This window comes from Schistocerca piceifrons, chromosome 6 (genome assembly GCF_021461385.2).
Source record: "Schistocerca piceifrons isolate TAMUIC-IGC-003096 chromosome 6, iqSchPice1.1, whole genome shotgun sequence".
In the NCBI taxonomy this organism is placed as follows: domain Eukaryota; kingdom Metazoa; phylum Arthropoda; class Insecta; order Orthoptera; family Acrididae; genus Schistocerca; species Schistocerca piceifrons.
Genome location: NC_060143.1, coordinates 407,726,649 through 407,746,054, shown reverse-complemented (window position 1 = coordinate 407,746,054; position 19,406 = coordinate 407,726,649). Strand labels below are relative to the sequence as shown.

Here is a 19,406-nt window from a genome sequence, read left to right as displayed (position 1 = left end):
TTTCATTACATTTCTTCCCAAACCTTGATCACATGTCTGGAGTAATAGTGCAAAAATACTGTTTCTGAAGTCGGGTTGATCAGATGGTAGCAGAGGTACGTACACATGATCCTTTACGAACCCCCCACAGGTGTAAATTGCACGGCGTTAGATCGTGTGTGAATGTGGAGATCATGCAAAACAAACTGTCATCCGGCCCCTTGCGGCCAATCTAGAGGTCGGGCACAACATCGTTTGACCAACCGCGCACTGAACACCAATCACAGTTGCTTCACGAAAAAAGAAAGGCTCATAAACTTCCCACCGGGATATAGTACAAAAAACATTCAATTTAGGGGAGTCTCGTTACAACTGTACCATCTCGTGGGAATGCCTTATCAACCGCAATTTCCTGCCAGTTGCGAAACCGGAAATTAATTTTTCTCCGTCACGGGCCCAGTATTTACAAGGGCCCGTGCCATGTCCTGCTTCGCCAGAAACTAAGTCCTACTACCTTAACAGTTTCTTTAAGCGGTTGCGTCACTCAACCAGACACATCTTTAACTGTGATCACTAGTTGCAACTCACAGAGACACACGCATTCACAGAGGCAGGCGCGTCGCAGATGACCCAGAGAGCATCCCAGAGTGCCCCAGAGAGCTAAAGCACGAAGAAGAATCGCTTCTCGGCTTTTGGCAAGATCAATGTGTAGTCTTTTTATTCAAGGTCAAAGTTAAGTCACCAATAAGTGACACATCTTCACACCAACCATGTCCTTTACAACAATTCTAAGTGTACTGTAAAAATGCTACAAAGCCTTATGTTCATTTTGAAACACCCGGATTTTGCATGTAGGTATTTGGGAATTATTGTCATTTAATATATAAAAGTCGCTTGTTTATTATATTACGCACCTGCAATCTTATCTTAAAGAAAACTATAGCAAAGTCATTACATATATTGCGTATCAGACTGTGCTTCTGTAGTCTTACTTTACAGGAAACTGTACGAAGGTCAATTATCGATATTCTCTCTGTGTTATACAAGTTAATTAATGCTCATGGTGATGTCCCATTGGGAACTGTTCGTGTGTCTTTCCAGTGAGTATCCTGAGTGGACCTATGGTACCAATGTTAAGATCAGCCGAGAAAACTGTGATGCTCTATGTGCCATCGATGTTTGAGGTGGACGTCAACTACAATGACGAGTGGAAGCCAACAGAGATATCGTAATAATTAGGAGGCAACCAGACCTGTGTCTGCTAGAACAGTTCAGCGAATCCCGCTGTGAGTAGACCTCTAAAGAAGATGATTGATGTCTGAAACTCTGTTAAGAGTAGTGGGCACATAAGCAGGATGGGCGAAGGAAGATGTGCAGTAGCAAGAAGTCAGTAAATAATGCCATTCTGCTGCATCTTGTCTGTACCGTGCCATTCTGTTTGCACGTTAGAAATTTTTGTTGATTTTTGTGGTAGCACAGGTCCACTAATGTTTATTCGACTAGAGCGGACTTCATTATAGCGTACATAACGAAAATGCAACAATTGTTATGTTGCCATATATTTCAAAAGAGAATCTGTTTTCCCATAGACCATGAGAGAGAACAGCTGGAGCTTATGGTGTGTTATAGAGACAACGATGCTCGACAGAAATAAAATTGGACTGATGCTTGGTGCTGCGAGTCTACACGGACGTCTAGTCGTACGTTCTGCTTAATATAAGGATGGACGGCATCGTGTATGATTACTAAACACACTATAACCAGGCCTGGAAGGACACTGGTCGGTCGAGGTAGCATAATGGTCTGTGGAAAGTTTTCGTGGCATTGATTCATACAGAAGGCGAGGAAATCGTCACAAATTTGGTTATGAATACATCGTCCGACATCTAATTCACCCACACATTGCGATTCTTTTTTCTGGGGAGGATGGTGCCTTTCAGCGAGATAGCTAGATGCGGGCCCAAAATACTCCTCTAACTCCCACACTCATCATTTCTCCAGAACTTTGCGCAGTTGAACGTATGTGCATCTATCGCAACCGCTGTGAGTCATCCGCCATGGACCCTCCAACAGCTCCAGCGATCGCTGGATCCAGCAGATACTCATTCACAGCCAGGACGAATCCTGGCATAGCTCTCGTCGAACCTTCTGACTTGATTACATTATTATTATTATTATTATTATTATTATTATTATTATTATGTGCGATTGGACCCTGTTTGATCCCTCAAAGCTTCTTGATCTTTTTCCTTTTCTTCCACACTGCTCTCATTTTTTCTGCATGGGCTCTCTTCCTTTCCTCTGTCCATTTTGTTCCTGATTCCTTCGAGCTTCGTTCTCTGACTTAACTTCCCGTCTGCAACATTCTTCTTAAATACCTTTCTGTCCAAAATATGTGAATAATTTATCTGGGCTTTTTGTAGGTCCTTTTTGACCTCTTGTATCCACGGTATAGTTTTAAATTCTTCTATGTATTTAAGAATTTTGTGCATTAGTCTTGTTTTGGGAAGCCTAGAGACGTGCCCATAACATTTTAATCGCCTTTTTCTAATGTCTGCTGTAAGGTTGGACAATTTCTCAGTTGTTTGACGAGATTGCAGTCTATAGTCCTCTTCTGTTTTCTTTGGCCCTAGTATCTTTCTGATGATTTCACGTTCTCCCTTTAATAAGTTTTCTAGGTCACTTATGTGGAATGTCAGGGTTTCACTGGCACACAGGACTTCAGGTTTTAATACTGTATTATAATGCCTAATTTTAGTGTTTTTGGACAAGAATCTTTTATTGTACACCTTATAGGTTCTCCCACAGGCGCTCTTTAGTTTTTGGAGGCGAATGTTTTGTGCTATTTTCTCTCGCCCCATAGGTTCAAGGACTTCACCTAAGTATTTAAAATATGAGACTCTTGATACGATCGTATTTTATAGTCAAGTTTTGTGTGTCAGTTTTTCTGGCGATGAACTCAGACATTAGGAAAGATATTTGCAGACCAACTTTCTCTGCACATTCTTTAAAGGTTTCAACCTGTTCGATTGCTGTTATCTCATCATCCGCTAGTAAGACTAAGTCGTCAGCAAAAGCTAAGCATAAAATTCTTATATCATCCTTGACTCGCCCCATCTGTATAGGTTTCCAGTAGTTTTAATCTTCAGTTCCTTTTTCCATTCGCCGATGATCTTGTCCAGCACGAGGTTGAATAGGAGAGGAGACAGACCATCACCTTGTCGGACGCCAGTTTTGATCAGGAAGGACTCCGATATTTGACCCATGAATTTAACCTTGTATGTAGTATCAGTCAATGTTTCTTTGCTGAGGTTAAGGGTTTTCGGATCAAACCCTTGTTTTTCAAGGTATCACAAAGCGCTTGTCGGTCAACCGAGTCGCATGCCTTTTTAAATTCAACAAGCGCGCAAATCATTGGGTTGTTTCTGACTGCTTTGTATTTTAGCATGGTCTTTAGATTGAAAATTCATTCTGTGCAGGAACTATTGGGACGAAAGACACCTTGATATTCACCAATTTTGTTTTCCAGTTGCTCTTGTGCTCTTTGAAGAAGACGGGCTGATAGAACTTTGTATGCGACCTGAAGTAGGGATATGCCTCGATAATTATTTACATCAGATTTGTACTATATATATATATATATATATATATATATATATATATATATATATATATATATATATATATATATATCCAGATAAGAGCGAGTAGGACTCGCGCGCCGAGGCTTCCGTACAAGCTTAAATACGTATGTAGATGAGATTCATCCATCCTGGGAGCGAGAATTTCAATTATTTTTGCCTGTTATCAGTGCCGATACTGACAAAATATCAAAATATGTGACTTACAAGTTCGTATATTTTGACTGCATTGAAGTAGGAGCTTAAATTTTTACTCTGTCAAGGGACGGTATGTGTCATAAATTTCAACTTGATTCGTCTATCCGTTCCTGAGAAAAAAAAGGGTCTTAACAGATGGATAGACAGATAGGCAGACAGAGGGATAACAATATGAGCAAAACATTTTTTTCGTGTTACGTAATTACAAATTAACAATTTTCGGGCTTTTTCTATTACTTGTACTGCGAAACCTTGAATCTTAGCTAATTTCATGACTGTAGGCCAACGAGAAGTACGCTACGGGTATTGAGGCGTGAATTTGCATCAAAATACGTGACATAAATGCCCTTATCTTTTGATTGCCTTGACGTAGGAGCTTAACTTTTTTACATCGCCAAGAGACCATAGACCTTAGTATGTGACATTAATTTTAACTTGCTACGTGTACCCCTTCCTGAAAGAAAGGGTTCTTAACAGTCATCAAGACAGACAAACGGATAACGAAGTGATCCTATAACGGTTTCACTTTTACCAACTGAGGTGCAGAGTCCTAAAAGTACCTATCTTTAATTTTTTTGAAACTCTATGAGTGGATTACGAAACAATAATTTCGACCGAAAGCACTGTTTAGCCTCTCATTTGACTACAACAATATGTGCATAGAAGACAACTCACAGATTAAAAAAGCATGAACGTTATAGGAGCTGCACTACATCCACATGTTTTAGCGATATGTTGTATTGTGACACATGACACGCTACCGTACAGTATTATTAACGAATGTAACAGAGCTATATATAGACCATAACGGTCATTAAGCTGCTTTCCTTGTCAATTTGTTGGCAAATGTGTCAGTTATATCATTAAAATTTAATTGACAAGCCGAAGTCCATTCCGTAGCAAGTGGTCCTAAATCGGATTACCTGTTTTGCTTCATTGTAGGTCGTACAACATTTTTTACTCTTGGTTGAGTGCTACTCTATCTTTCGGAATCGGCCACTGATTCTGCAGTCAACAAAACATTCATAGAGCGTTGCAATTATTTGAGATATTTTGCTTAGTTTTTTGCTCAGTTGTTATATTTACGAACCGGAGTTAAACAGTCACTGAAATTGGCACTTTTCATTGCTTCCAGATGATTCATTTCGTACAGTATATCACCTAACACGTCGCAGCTATACATTTCAAAGCAACTTTTGGTCCTACTTTTCAAGGTCTATACTGGATAATATACGAGTAGGCCTACAACAACAGTGCTGATACGCTTCGCAGCTAACTTGTATGATATGTCGAAGAAGTCAATAGAGGGGGTCGACACGGCACAAAACAGCAACTTTCGTTCCGCCTTCCTTTGTTCCGTTGTGCAGCAACAAGCTCAGTAACACTGGAGGTAGAATGACTCAGAAACGAAGGAAACCCCATTCACAATCGAGTGCTTGGTGTTACCCTCTCTCATACTTTCTAGTAGATTCACGGTTCTTTAAACTGTTAGCATTATTTTTACTTTCGTCTCCTTGAGGGTACACTAATTATTCACAACGGATCTGCCAGATATACGGGAGATTATGCGCGTCACGTGAGTTTTGAAGGCTGAAACTCGGCTGTCTTAACACCTCCGACATTTGATGAAACTAGGTCAGCCAATGTGCAGACTGCATGTAGCTTCGAGCAGACGAAGAGATGTTTTGCATCTTAACTCCACGTTCACAGTTTGCACCTCCAGCAATGTATCCATATCGCTTTATGTTAGAAGCCAGTTATTCCATTTTGCAGTCTATTCAAGGTCTTCCACGTCTGGTAAGCTATACAGCTGACGCTTTGTAATAGTGAAAATCACGAACTGGAAGGATATTTTAATCCAATAACGACAAGTAGTGCGGCAGATTATTGTCATTCACAAAATCTAATAAGGTAGTAGGAAACCAGCGACAGGTTCTTCCTTTAGGTTTTGGGTATGTCTCCAGGTATCGCTACAGTTCTACTCGGTGAGCGGAAGATGACGCAATTGGTTCAGCTGTTAGGAGAAAACTCTTACTTGACATCAGTTTGGGGAAACTGTCTTTCACTTCCTAGTGTCTTCTCTAGAGTCGTCTTGTTTTTTTCTCCGCCGGCCGTTGTGGCCGAGCGGTTCCAGGCGCTTCAGTCTGGAACCGTGCGACTGCTACGGCCGCAGGTTCGAATCCTGCCTCGGGCATGTATGTGTGTGATATCCTTAGGATAGTTAGTTTTAAGTAATTCTAAGTTCTAGGGGACTGATGACCTCAGATGTTAAGTCCCATAGTGCTCAGAGCCATTTGAACCATTTGTTTGTTCTCCTCCATCTCATTATTCCATAAGGGATGACCAATAAGTTTTCGTTCGAAGATCATAGAGTCCAGAATCAGTCAAAATTGTCGTGAGCGTTGAGTCAATCATCCCATCGACGCCCCGGGTTGGAGATACCCGTTTGGTAAAACGCTTTGTCATGCTCCGTGAAGAAGTTCGCAATTGCCCACTGCACATCCACGTCTGACAGAAATCGCCGACCTTTCTGGGTACTTTTCAAGGAACTGAAGGCATGATAATTGCAAGAGGAGATATCAGGTCTATAGTGTCTCCCACTTGAGTTGGCGCTACTTCTGTGCTAAGACATTTGCACTAAGGCGACGTGCGTTATCATGAAGCAGTAGCACCCTTGCAGTTTTCTGCAACTATGGTTTTCGACAGACATGCTGCCGCATACATGTTCTTCCTTCTCCGATGGATGTCTATCGGTGTTCGTGCTTCGGCAACCAAGAAAAGAACAACAGCACTTTGGTCCTCTTTCGACGCATTTGGTAATAACGTCGTAATAGTTCATGTTACCGTATTTGCATCACGCACGTCGAAAAGACACGAAAGCCACACTGATCCCTTGCGTACATATCGGTGATTATACACGACTGGCCATTAAAATTGCTACACAAAGAAGAAATACAGATGATATAAGGATATTCATTGGACAAGTATATTATACTAGAACTGACATGTGATTACATTTTCACGCAATTTGGGTGCATAGATCCTGAGAGTACTGAGAACAACCACCTCTGGCAGTAATAACGGCCTTGATATGCCTGGGCATTGAGTCAAACAGAGCTTGGATGGCGTGTACAGGTACAACTGCCCATGCAGCTTCAACACGATACCACAGTTCATAAAGAGTAGCGACTGGCGTATTGTGACGAGCCAGTTGCTCGGCCACCATTGACCAGACGTTTTCAATTGGTGAGAGATCTGTAGAATGTGCTGGCCAAGGCAGCGGTCGAACATTTTTTGTATCCAAAAAGGCCCGTATAGCACCTGCAACATGCGGTCGTGCATTATCCTGCTGAAACGTAGGGTTTCGCAGGAATCGAATTAAGGGTAGAGCCACAGGTCGTAACACATCTTAAATGTGCCGTCAATGCGAACAAGAGGTGACCGACACGGATGCAACCATCATGATGCTGTAAACAGAACCTGGATTCATCCGAAAAAATTACGTTTTGCCATTCGTGCACCCAGGTTCGTCGTTGAGTACACCATCGCAGGCGCTCCTGTTTGTGATGCAGCGTCAAGGTTAACCACAGCCATGGTCTCCGAGCTGATTGTCCATGCTGCTGCAAACGTCGTCGAACTGTTCGTGCAGATGGTTGTTGTCTTGCAAATGTCCCCATCTGTTGACTCAGGGATTGAGACGTGGCTGCACGATCCGTTACAGCCATGCGGATAACATGCCTGTCATCTCAACTGCTAGTGATACGAGGCCGTTGGGATCCAGCACGGCGTTCCGTATTACCCTCCTGAACCCACCGATTCCATATTGCCGCGCGGGATTAGCCGAGCGGTCTCTGGCGCTGCAGCCATGGACTGTGCGGCTGGTCCCGACGGAGGTTCGAGTCTCCTCCCTCGGGCATGGCTGTGTGTGTTTATCCTTAGGATACTTTAGTTTAAGTAGTGTGTAACCTTAGGGACTGATAACCTTAGCAGTTAAGTCCCATAAGATTTCACACACATTTGGACATTTTTGATTCCATATTCTGCTAACAGTCATTGTATTTCGACCAACGCGAGCAGCAATGTCGCGATACGATAAACTGCAAGCGCGACAGGCTCCAATCCGACCTTTATCAAAGTCGGAAACGTGATGGTACGCATTTCTCCTCCCTACACGAGGCATCACAACAACGTTTCACCAGGCAACGACGGTCAACTGTTGTTTGCGTATGAGATATCGGTTGGAAACTTCCCTCATGTCAGCACGTTGTAGGTGTCGCCACCGGCGCCAACCTTGTGTGAATGCTCTGAAAAGCTAATCATTTGCATATCACAGCATCTTCTTCCTCTCGGTTAAATTTCGCGTCTATAGCACGTTATCTTCGTGGTGTAGCAATTTTAATGGCCAGTGGTGTACGTTTGCAGTGAAGTTGCTCTACGCTGCATGTACGTTGCAGCAAGACCCACAAACGGAAACTTTTTGGTCGCCCATTATATAATTTTAATATTCCTTTCACAGAGGGTCCTTGCATAATATCCAGCGCTCTCGCGGCAGTCCTGTCTTCTGGGATAGAACACTGGCTCTCTCTGGTCGGGCCTATCCATCCTTAGAGACTTGGCATGACCGGACCCTATCGGCTCTAGATCTATAGCCGGGGTCATGAAAGATGGCGGTCGAGTTTAGGCTTGTTCTGCGGATCTACGTCAGGCATTCTCCGACAGCCAATGAGCGTTCAGAAGTGTTCGGAGCATCTCTGCTGTGAATGCCGCAGCTAATACGAGCATTAAACATGATCGTAGATAGTTGTTTAGTGAATTTCTATTCCATTTGTTGGCAGCTGTCATCGCTGATGGTGATGGTAAGTGATAAATTCTGCATAACCATCGAGAGACATAATTTGCAGGATATACGCTTTCTTCGAGCGGAAAGCATGCGCATGCGGTACCGTAACTGTCGCTTGGGATCGCCAACAATGCAACCCTCGTCCGTGCCTCGACATGAGCGAACCACCATCGTTCGTGGATCCGAGTATAGCTGCCGTGTGTACTCTCCATATTAGCGATTGCTCGTTCTATTGTTGCTCGACTTTGTAAGGCTCCAGCGTTCGAGCTGCTGCACGCTACGCGTTAGAGCGGTTTAGAATTCAAAACTGAGACACGGTTGGCGTAGCTCTCCTCCGGGAAAAGCTTTGACGTGGATAGAAGTCGGCAGGCGAGCTGAAGCGTTCGTGGAAGCAGTGAGCGCACAGCCCTGACGACTTTCTCCGCGCGCAGCCGGGCCGGTGGCATCTGCACAGGCGGCCCGGTAGCCGTAGCACGAGCGGTACCGCAGGCCGAGCCGTGACCGGAGAAAGCCACGCAGCCTCACGCTGCACGCACCGGCGCCTCTGCTCGCCTGGACCGTAGGTTACTGCCGCTTCAAGGTGCAGCTCCCGCCAAGCGCCTAGCGCATCAGTTGGCGGCGTTTCCTAGCCTCAATCGTGCTTACAAAAAATGGTGCAAATGGCTCTGAGCACTATGGGACTTAACTGCTGAGGTCATCAGTCCCCTAGAACTTAGAACTACTTAAATCTAAGGACAGAACACACATCCACGCCCGAGGCAGGTTCCAACGGTCGCGCGGCTCCGGACTGTAGCGCCTAGAACCGCTCGGCCACTCCCAATCGTGCTTACAGGCTTGGACAAAATGATGTTGAATGAAATGCGTTTGGCAGCAATGCGTGAAACTGGTAATGACTGTCGAAGCAGAATATTGACGAGAATCACAAAACCCAAAGAAATTCCCGCCGTAATCACTGCCTGATAAAAAAAGTGAAGCGTCCGGAGAGGGAGGGGGAGACGAAATGAAACTTAACGGCTCGAGAGGGCTATTGCAGTGAGTACCATATCGAGCCAAACTTAACAATGAATTTGAGAGTATAAGCCCACTTAAAACTATGTCGTTGCACCTCCTCTGACGTGGACACATGCACTGCTTCGGTTGGGAAGGGTGCCACAAAGCCGTTGTATTATCTTCTGAGGGAAGCTAGCCCGTAGCTCTAAGCTTACGGCCACACGAGCGTGTTTCTCACGCGCCCTTACGATGGATTTCACGCAACAGTTATAAGTAGGCTGTTTAGGTTTTTATGTTGGTAACGTCACGTAGCTCTCTGTATGAAAATCACTGACTGTGCTGTGTGCAGTCTGTGGCTGGTTTGCATTCTTGGAATTTGCTATTGTAGCGTTGCGCAGTTGGTGAGCCGCCAGCAGTGGTGGATATGGGGAGAGAGATGGCGGAGTTTTGAGAGCGGATGATTTGGACGTGTGTCCATCAGAGAGAGTAAATCTGTAAGACTGGATGTCATGAACTGATATATATATTATGACTTTTGAATACTATTAAGGTAAATACATTGTTTGTTCTCTATCAAAATCATTTATTTGCTGACTATGCCTATCAGTAGTTAGTGACTTCAGTAGTTAGAATCTTTTATTTAGTTATCGGTATTGGCGCTCGCTGTATTGCAGTAGTTCGAGTAACGAAGATTTTTGTGAGGTAAGTGATTCATGAAAGGTATAGGTTATTGTTAGGGCCATTCTTTTGTAGAGATTATTGAAAGTCAGATTGCGCCGCGCTAAAAATATTGTGTTTCAGTTTAGTGTTGATCAGAATGAGTAAAGAGAGAAATGAGTGCGTTCAGTTCTGCTCAGCTGTTTGAAAATCAAATAACGTAATGGGTTTACCAGCACAGTAATTCATTAATTTTTCTAAGGCGACGTTTCACAGTGCTGACCACTTTTCTCACGCAGTGTGAAGTCCTTGAAAATCCCATCCGTACGGTATTGCGTCTGGGCAAGCTGCGGCAACATTTACTGTGCGTACTTATTGTTAGTATCAACTATAAGCGTAATTTTATTTAATAAGAATGCCATCTCCGCATTCTGTGCTGCTATGGTTGACCACAGGCATCGGATAATCTATAAAAACACGTGGGAATGTTTAGTTAATGAACCCACCTTTATATAGAGTTTCAGTATTAACTATCTCTATGTAAATATCGAAAATTAATTAAAAGTTGTGCATGTTATATACATTACAGTAAAGACAAGAGAACAATGGAGCACTTCACACATAGAAATCATCATGAATAAATGGCGTAGCATAGAGAGAAAGCAGCTGAAAATGGGGAGAATTTCCCGGAAAGCGTTGTGCAAAATATAAATGAAAAGAAAATCCGCCGGCTTGCACTAACCCTTTCAAAAGGACCAGATAAAATTTTATGGCTATCTAGGGACTAGAAATTCGATGTGTTCTTTCCATTTTGAGTTTCTTCTCGGCTGACCTACAATTGCTGGCAAAAAATATGTACATGCACGTTCATATGGCAGGTACTAAAAGAAGAATGTTGAAACCACTGACCACAGAAGAGTGGAGCAGTACCAGCAACTAGTATGAAAAGACAGCAAACTTACCTCACTGTGTAGGATCCATAGATGGAAAACGTGTAAGACTCGTCAAAACTGGAGATCAGGCAGCAAATATTGTAATCACAAAAAGTACTTTTCTGTTGTACTAATGAACATAGCAGACAGCAGTTGTTGTTTCATATTCATAGTGTAGGAGCATTTGGTTATCAAGAAGACGTTGCCGGCCGCGGTAGTCTAGCGGTTCTAGGCGCTCAGTCCGGAACCGCGCGACTGCTTCGGTCGCAGGTTCGAATCCTGCCTCGGGCATTGATGTGTGTGATGTCCTTAGTTAGGTTTAAGTAGTTCTAAGTTCCAGGGGACTGATGACCACAGATGTTAAGTCCCATAGTGCTCAGAGCCATTTGAACCAAGAAGACGCTAATGTACTCAAAGAAACTGAATTAAGTAAAAAAAAAAAAAATACTGTGAAACTTTGAATTTGCCCAGTGCAGCACCATTTCCGGATAATCCTGCTGAACGGAAAAGCACTTCTGTGTTTGTGGCTGATGAGCCTTTTGCAATGAGTGACAACTTAACGAGGCCCACCGCTACACAAAAACCTGCATAATGAACAAAAAGTCTTTAACTACAGACTATGGCTCTGAGCATTATGGGACTTAACATCTGAGGTCATCAGTCCTCTAGAACTTAAAACTACTTAAACCTAACTAACCTAAGGACATTACACACATCCATGCCCGAGGCAGGATTAGAACCCGCGACCGTACCAGTCGCGCGGTTCCAGACTGAAGAGCCTAGAACCGCTCGGTCACCGCGGCCGGCCCAACTACAGACTATCACAAGCAATAACTACAACGTGCATTTGGCATTTTATCTAATAAATGGGGAATATTCCGTCATCCATTCGATTTTATGAGAGTGGTTTGAAAAAGTTCTCAGAACGGAATAGAAAAAAAGTACTTACGTCCCTGAAACTTTTTTTTTATTTTTGAGTGTAGTCTACTTATAGAGTAATGCACTTGGTCCCATGATGTTCTAGTGCCTTGGCTCCATCTCGAAAATGAGTTTCCTCCAGGCCTACAAAATAGTTGTCAACTCCAGCTATCATTTCTTCGTTTGAAATGAATCTTCGTCCTCCAAGGAAAATTTTCAATTTTGGGAAGAGTTGGAAGTCTGGCGGAGCCATATCAGGTGAATAAGGCGGGTGTGCCGACAGTTCATACCTTGGTTCGAGTAATTTTGCCATGGCGATGACACATGTATGCGGGCTTGTATTGTCTTGATGGAAGATGACTTTCTTCCTTGCTAAACCTGGCCTTTTTTCACGTAGCTTTTGTTGCAATTTGTCCAGGAGGTTAACATAGTATTCTCCAGTAATTGTTTGCCCAGTGGGGAGATAATCTACAAACAGAATCCCCTTCCCATCCCAGAACACTGATGCCATGACATTTCCCGCTGAAGGAATTGTCTTTGCTTTCTTTGGTGGCAGAGAATCAGCATGTTTCCACTGATTTGACTGTTGTTTTGTCTATGGGGTATAGTAGTGCACCCAACTTTAATCTGTGGTCACAAACCAGCGCAAAAATCTTGTTCGTTTCTCCTTAAGCGGGCCAAACATTGTTCCACTATGTCCCTTCTCATGCGTTTTTGATCCAGCGTCAAGAACCGCGGCACCCATCTTGCAGATAATTTTTTCATTTCTAATTCTTCTGTTAAAATATGATATACCCTTTCAGATGACATGTGGCAAGCGTGAAAAATTTCACACACTTTCAATCGGCGATTCTCCTTGACCATTTTGTGCACTTTTGCAATGATTTCTGGAGTAGTGACACATTTTGGCCGACCAATGCGCAGATCATCGTCTAAGCTGTCCAGAACAAATTTAAATTCATTTGCCCACTTGGCAGTAGTTGAATATGAAGGAGCAGAGTCCCCCAGTGTATTCTGGAAGCGGGATTGAATGTCCTTTGCTTTCATACCATTCTTTACGAAGTTTTTTTCCTTCTTGATCACTACTCGAATCTCGATTTTTTCCATCTTCGCAAATCACTTCGCGGGAACAATAACGGAGCCACGTCACCGCCACAGTTCTCTTCTAAGAGCACTGACGTGGCACGTTTTTACTTGTAACAGTCCAATGAATATCACATGAACAACTCGTTGCGCTAGAACTGACCTCTCGTGGTGATTCCGAGAACTTTTCAAACCACCCTCGTAATGTGGATGTGGCTGATTCTGCTATTCAAGCACACTGCGTACTTCACAATTTCGTGAGACAGCTTGTTGGCTACAGTTTTTATGACACCCTGACATTCATAACGGGAAGTATCCCTGCACTTGAGACAAAAGGAGCCAATAGTGGAGAAAGTATCATAGATAATTTTAGTTGATTGCTTGTGTTCCCCTCAAGAATCTGTCCCACAGTAAGATCGTTACGCTAACATCCTCGAATGGAGACTAGTTTTTTAGTCTAACGTTGGCTTGTTGAAATTTTGTTCAGGAATACGCTTCAGTACACACTGTTTATAAACAATAATGAAATACTTACTGTCACTGTTCATCAAGATCTGGTATCTGATTGTGACCCAATCTATCCCACTTTTCTCTCTAAATGGTTGTTGTAAATACTCACCACAATTCTCCCTTCTTATATCTGTTTTTATATCTTCATCCCATGTGCTGTAGAGCCATGGGTGTTTCTGCACTGAAGGTATTTGTGAATTATACTGCAAAAGTCTACTTACAGAGTTTCAAGAACCAGTATTAAGTAAAGAATCTAGAGGAATTCTTCTGTCTCCTATGTACTGTTTGCATAGGAACCATGAAGACGAGACTAGATGGAGGTAGTAAAAGCAGTCATTTTTCTCACACTCCATATGATTCGAATGAGAAGCAGCCTTAAGTTATGGTGCCAAGCTAAGTACTCTCAGCCAAGCACTTCATAGTGGTTTTCAGAGTGTATACACAGATGTAGATGTGAACATCCAGTTATAAACATCTCATCTGCATAAATTCTTTTCCAACTCATGCAAAATACACTGACATCTTCAATTTTTCTACCAACTGGCAAGTGTTTGGAACCAACAGTACTTATGTGATCATTTTGGTGTTTTGTTAATTAACTGTTATAGCAGACAGTATAGGGTTGCAATCAGAAGAAATATCATTGCTCTCTCAACTGATGCAAATTCCTCACTGCTACATTCACAGAATACCTTTCCAGTTATTATACTGGTTTGGTGACAACTTTGAGAAATTTACACACATTCAGTTTATCATTTCATTTTACTTTTTTACTGTATGCTGACACAAGCTCTGTTCCCATGATGTATGTGAATGTTTTCTTGTTATGGTGGTATCATAACTGTCATAGATGAAGTAGAAAGTATCAACAGGAGATATTGTGTGCATACAATTGTGAAAGAAATGCCATGTTGTGTGTTATAAGCTCACTGGACAAAATGTTGGTCACCTCCTTAAGGACACGTGGAGTGGCCGCATGGTTAGAGGTGCCATATCACAGATTGCGCAGCCACTCCCACTGGAGGTTCAAGTCCTCTCTCAGGCTGGGTGTGTGTGTGTGTTGTTCTTAGCATAAGTTAGTTTAAGTAGTGTGTAAGTCTAGGGACCGACGACCTCAGCAGTTTGGTTCCTTAGGAATTCACACACACACACACACACACACACACACACACACCTCCTTAAGAAAACATTCTGGTAACATTGTAGCAAGCACACTAGACAGCAGTGCAGAACTGGTACCAGGCACCCATGTGACCTTCCACCGCTAATGTAAATCATGGCAGTGAAGTGGTATGTATGTGCCATACATTTTTATGGAATCAACAGAGCAACATGGGTTGACACAGAGAAGTGGTAAAATGACAGAACGAAGCTATAATGTTTGGAGGTGTTCGTGTCAAAACCTGAAAGAATTTGCCCAATTTGTTGGTATATCTACATGGACTTTCCAATATATCTTCAAGTAATTGTGTTCAACTAGTGGCTACGTAACATTACATAATAAAAAAGATTCTGACTGATACGGAACAGTGACGAGAGTTATGACTTGGCAATGACAACTGGTTTCACATCATACAAGAACTGCTACTGTCAGTGACATCAGAACCATCTCAACCAGTTGCCTTGAGAACATTTCGAAGGAAACTGCACACAATGGAGATTTGGGGTTGGGTACCTTGTAAATGGGCATTTTTTTCTTTCTTCTTTTTGCTAAATGATGCAAGGCATTGAGTCCACTAATGCCCAACGAGGCATTTAACATGCAGATTGTGGAGGGTGTAGTTTAGGTCAGAGATGTTTCTGTGATGTTTTGCGAGTGTTTTACATGCTATATCTTAGACCCACTCATTCAGGTTACTGTGAAAATGGTCCAGAATGTTTATATCAAGGTTTTTGGTGACAAAGTGTTGCCTTTTTTTTTTACATCTATGTGGTCAATGTGCTGTGGTCACTGCCATCTTCCAATATGAAAACGGTCATGTTCACAGAGCTCTATGTATACTTTCCTGGTTTGATGAACACTCAGTGACTGTATTGCACCTCAGCTGCTCTGCTAGATCACATAGTCATACTCCCTCAGAAAATGTCTGTGGCTATTTGGGAAAATGGATGAAGTGTAGTAATTGGTATCTCCACGGTTTGGTTGCTCTATTGGGATCTAATCATGAATGATTGGATTAAGCTATGTGTAGCATATCTGAAGAAAATTGTGGAATTTCCTTTTCACCGAACTGAAGCCTTTATGTGAGCTACAGATGATGTTACTTTTTTCCCAGTGTAATTATCATACATTGGTGGACTGCCAGAGAAACAATAACAGAAAAATTTGTAATTATTTTTGGATGTCAAGAGCTACTTCTGATTACCTTTCGATAAGAGTGGTAAGCCATTTGTGAAGATGTAATCAAGAAACAATATAGTTGCATAATAAACATACTCACATTTCCATCCATAGTGATTCTGCAATTTCTTAACTTTACTGGAATTGACAATTTTGTCACGAATCACAGGCCTTTACTCTATGAATATTATCAGTAGTTCTGTATTTATTGCACCTACTTCCACTTTTTACACATAACTGATTTTCACTACTTTGCAAAATAGCTGTCCTGTCTTAATTCCACACCAATGCACAAGCTACCAATGAATGATATTGTTCTTTCACTATTTCAGTGATTATAGCTTTTCAGTGACAAAACCAGATGTCACAAACAATTGATTCCATGGTTTTGTCACACATGGTAACTGGTGCTCCATCTGAGTAGCTAAACATAAAATGCACTGTCACTATTATGTATGGTAAAATAAACAGTTGAGTAAAAAAACTGGAATGCTGTAAAATGCGTGCAGCCCAGGTGTACCTATAGGTCCTGTATCCAGTTTCATGATAGCGAACGTAATTCTTGGGAGCAATTTGCTTGCTAAACACAGCAGTGAAAATGAAAAAAAACATCTTGTTGATAGAAAAAGAGGAGAATGAGAGAAGATTGATAATTCTAGTTAGAGGATTACTGTCAGATGGTAAGTGAAGAAGAAGAGCTGCTGTCCCTCCTGAAGATTAATTGAGAAGACACAGAAAATTCTTGAGTAGTTCAAGGAGTACAAAACCTTGACCACTGATTAATACAAATGTACAATGGTGCTTGACACGTCTTATTATACCCTTTCCATGCCAGAAGACATATGGAGAATATTGGTGGAAGTGTACGATTCGGGTTGTCTTTTCCAAAACTGTAGCATGGAGGAATTGAAGCATTGAGCCTCAGGGCTTCATATGGCCACACTCAAGGAAAGATGACTGGTTACATCTGTGAAAGCATTTTAGGAGACCCTGTTAATTTAATGGAACACCGATTGTTCCCGAATGGTGTTTCCATTTTGCAGTATGATGATTTCCCAGCTCACAGTGAATGAACAACTCCCTGGCTTCCTCAGTTGTCAGATTTGATGTGTGTGTGTGTGTGTGTGTGTGTGTGTGTGTGTGTGTGTGCTGACACATGTGCATGCATACTTGTCTATAATTGTCACAATTTGTCTTATTTTTTCCAGTGGGTAGTCAAAAAGAGCAGAAGAAACCAGAAGAAAAGGAATTCATCTGTCCAGAAGGGCAAGGAAATGGAAACTTTGCAGATCCTGCTACCTGCCGCAGGTTTTATCAAGTGCGTACATATTATCATGTTATGAATTTAAAACAACTTTTATTAACTCTCTGTTTGTTGATACCTTTCCATACACTAAATAAAATAGCTTTTTGATATGGAGTAGAACATGGTAGCATGCAATTTGTGTGTCTGTTACAGTGTGTGGACAACTATCCTTATCTCAACAGATGTCCATCAGGATTGTATTTTGATGACATCAGTAAGCTGTGTACATTCAAGAATGAAGCTAGATGTGGTCCCATTGCCACAAGTAAGATGCAAAGATATTAAAAATTCTAATACCATTGTAATACACTGCCTCTTCTGTCGCACAAATTCACTCATGTGAAAACAAATTTTCAGCTCCAGCACCCAGCACAGAACCTCCAGTAGACTTGGCAAAGAAATGTGACACAAGTGCTTGCACTCTGCCATACTGCTTCTGCTCCAAGGATGGCACACTTGTTCCAGGAGGTCTGGATCCTGAGGAGGTACTGTGTAGATGATTGGAACAATAATAATAGCATAAGCAATAAGATTTAATTTTCAGTGCAATTTCCACAAGCAGCCATTAACTGGAATTGTCCTCACTCACTCACTCATTCACTCACCAACCAACCAACCACCCATCACATTCCATAAATTCCATCAAGAAGGAGAGACTTTATGGTTGTGGAACAAGTTGAATCGCATATTAAATGTCAACAGCAGTCACTGAAGACTATTTTTGTAAATTACAATCATAATAAATTATGACTGTGTTAATCTACTCACACTGATAATTATAGGGATAGAGTATTAGAAATTTGGAAAGGACTGATTGTTACCTATCATACGAGGGCCGTTCAGAAAGTAACCTCCAGTTGATTTAAAAAAATACACCAAGTTAAATAAAAATATTTTAATATATACATCTTACAACTACATCTTTGCACTATTTTTCTACATAGTCTCCATAGCGATTGAGGCACTTATCGTATCTCTACACAAGCTTTGAAATTCCTTCTGCATAAAAATCACCCGCTTGTGCCTGGAGCCAGCCTGTGACCGCATCTTTGAGCTCTTCGTCGTCATCAAACCGCTGTGACCCGAGCCATTTCTTCAAATGCATGAAGAGGTGATAATCACTTGGCGCCAGGTCTGGGCTGTAAGGTGGACGGTTGATAACGTCCCACTTGAAGGACTCAAGAAGGGCCATTGTTCTGCGAGCAGAGTGAGGACGGGCGTTATCGTGCAAAAAAACGATACCGGAAGTCAGCATACCACGGCGTTTGTTCTGTATAGCCCGTCGTAACTTTTTTATTGTTTCACAGTACACGTCTTGATTAATGGTCGTACCACGTTCCATGAATTCAACCAACAACACCCCTTTGGCATCCCAAAACACCGTTGCCATCAGGTTTCTGGCAGAAAAATCTTGCGAGGCTTTTCTTGGTTTGGTAGGCGAATTTGAATGTGCCCACATCTTTGATTGTTCTTTTGTCTCAGGGTTCACGTACTTAATCCAGGTTTCGTCACTGGTCACGATTCTGTTTAACAATGGTTCTCCTTCGTCCTCATAACGTGACAGAAAGTCTAATGCAGAGGCCATTCTTTGAGTTTTGTGGTGGTCGGTAAGAATTTTGGGCACCCATCGTGCACAGAACTTGCGGTAACCCAATCTTGCTGTCACTATCTCGTACAAGAGAGTCTTAGAAATCTGTGGAAAACCAGTAGACAACTCCGACATTGAGAAACGTCGATTTTCACGAACTTTTGCCTCAACTGTCTGAACGAGTTCGTCAGTCACCAATGATGGTCTACCACTCCTCTCTTCATCATGAACGTTTTCTCGTCCACTTTTAAATAAACGTACCCATTCACGGACAACTCCTTCACTCATAACTCTTGGTCCGTACACGGCACAAAGCTCACGATGAATAGCTGCTGCAGAATATCCTTTGGCTGTAAAAAACCTTATGACAGCACGCACTTCACATTTGGCGGGGTTTTCTATTGCAGCACACATTTCAAACTG

General features: G+C 42.2%; 1 protein-coding gene across 1 annotated transcript in view; it reads left to right on the top strand.

Moving 5' to 3' along the window:
• LOC124802911 (chitin deacetylase 1) overlaps positions 1–19,406 on the top strand; it is a 219,388-nt gene that overhangs the window by 155,426 nt on the left and 44,556 nt on the right. The window contains exons 2-4 of the mRNA XM_047263980.1: positions 17,298–17,407; positions 17,549–17,660; positions 17,753–17,880. Of these exons, the coding sequence (XP_047119936.1) occupies positions 17,298–17,407; positions 17,549–17,660; positions 17,753–17,880 (350 nt within the window). The remainder of the gene's footprint in view (positions 1–17,297; positions 17,408–17,548; positions 17,661–17,752; positions 17,881–19,406) is intronic.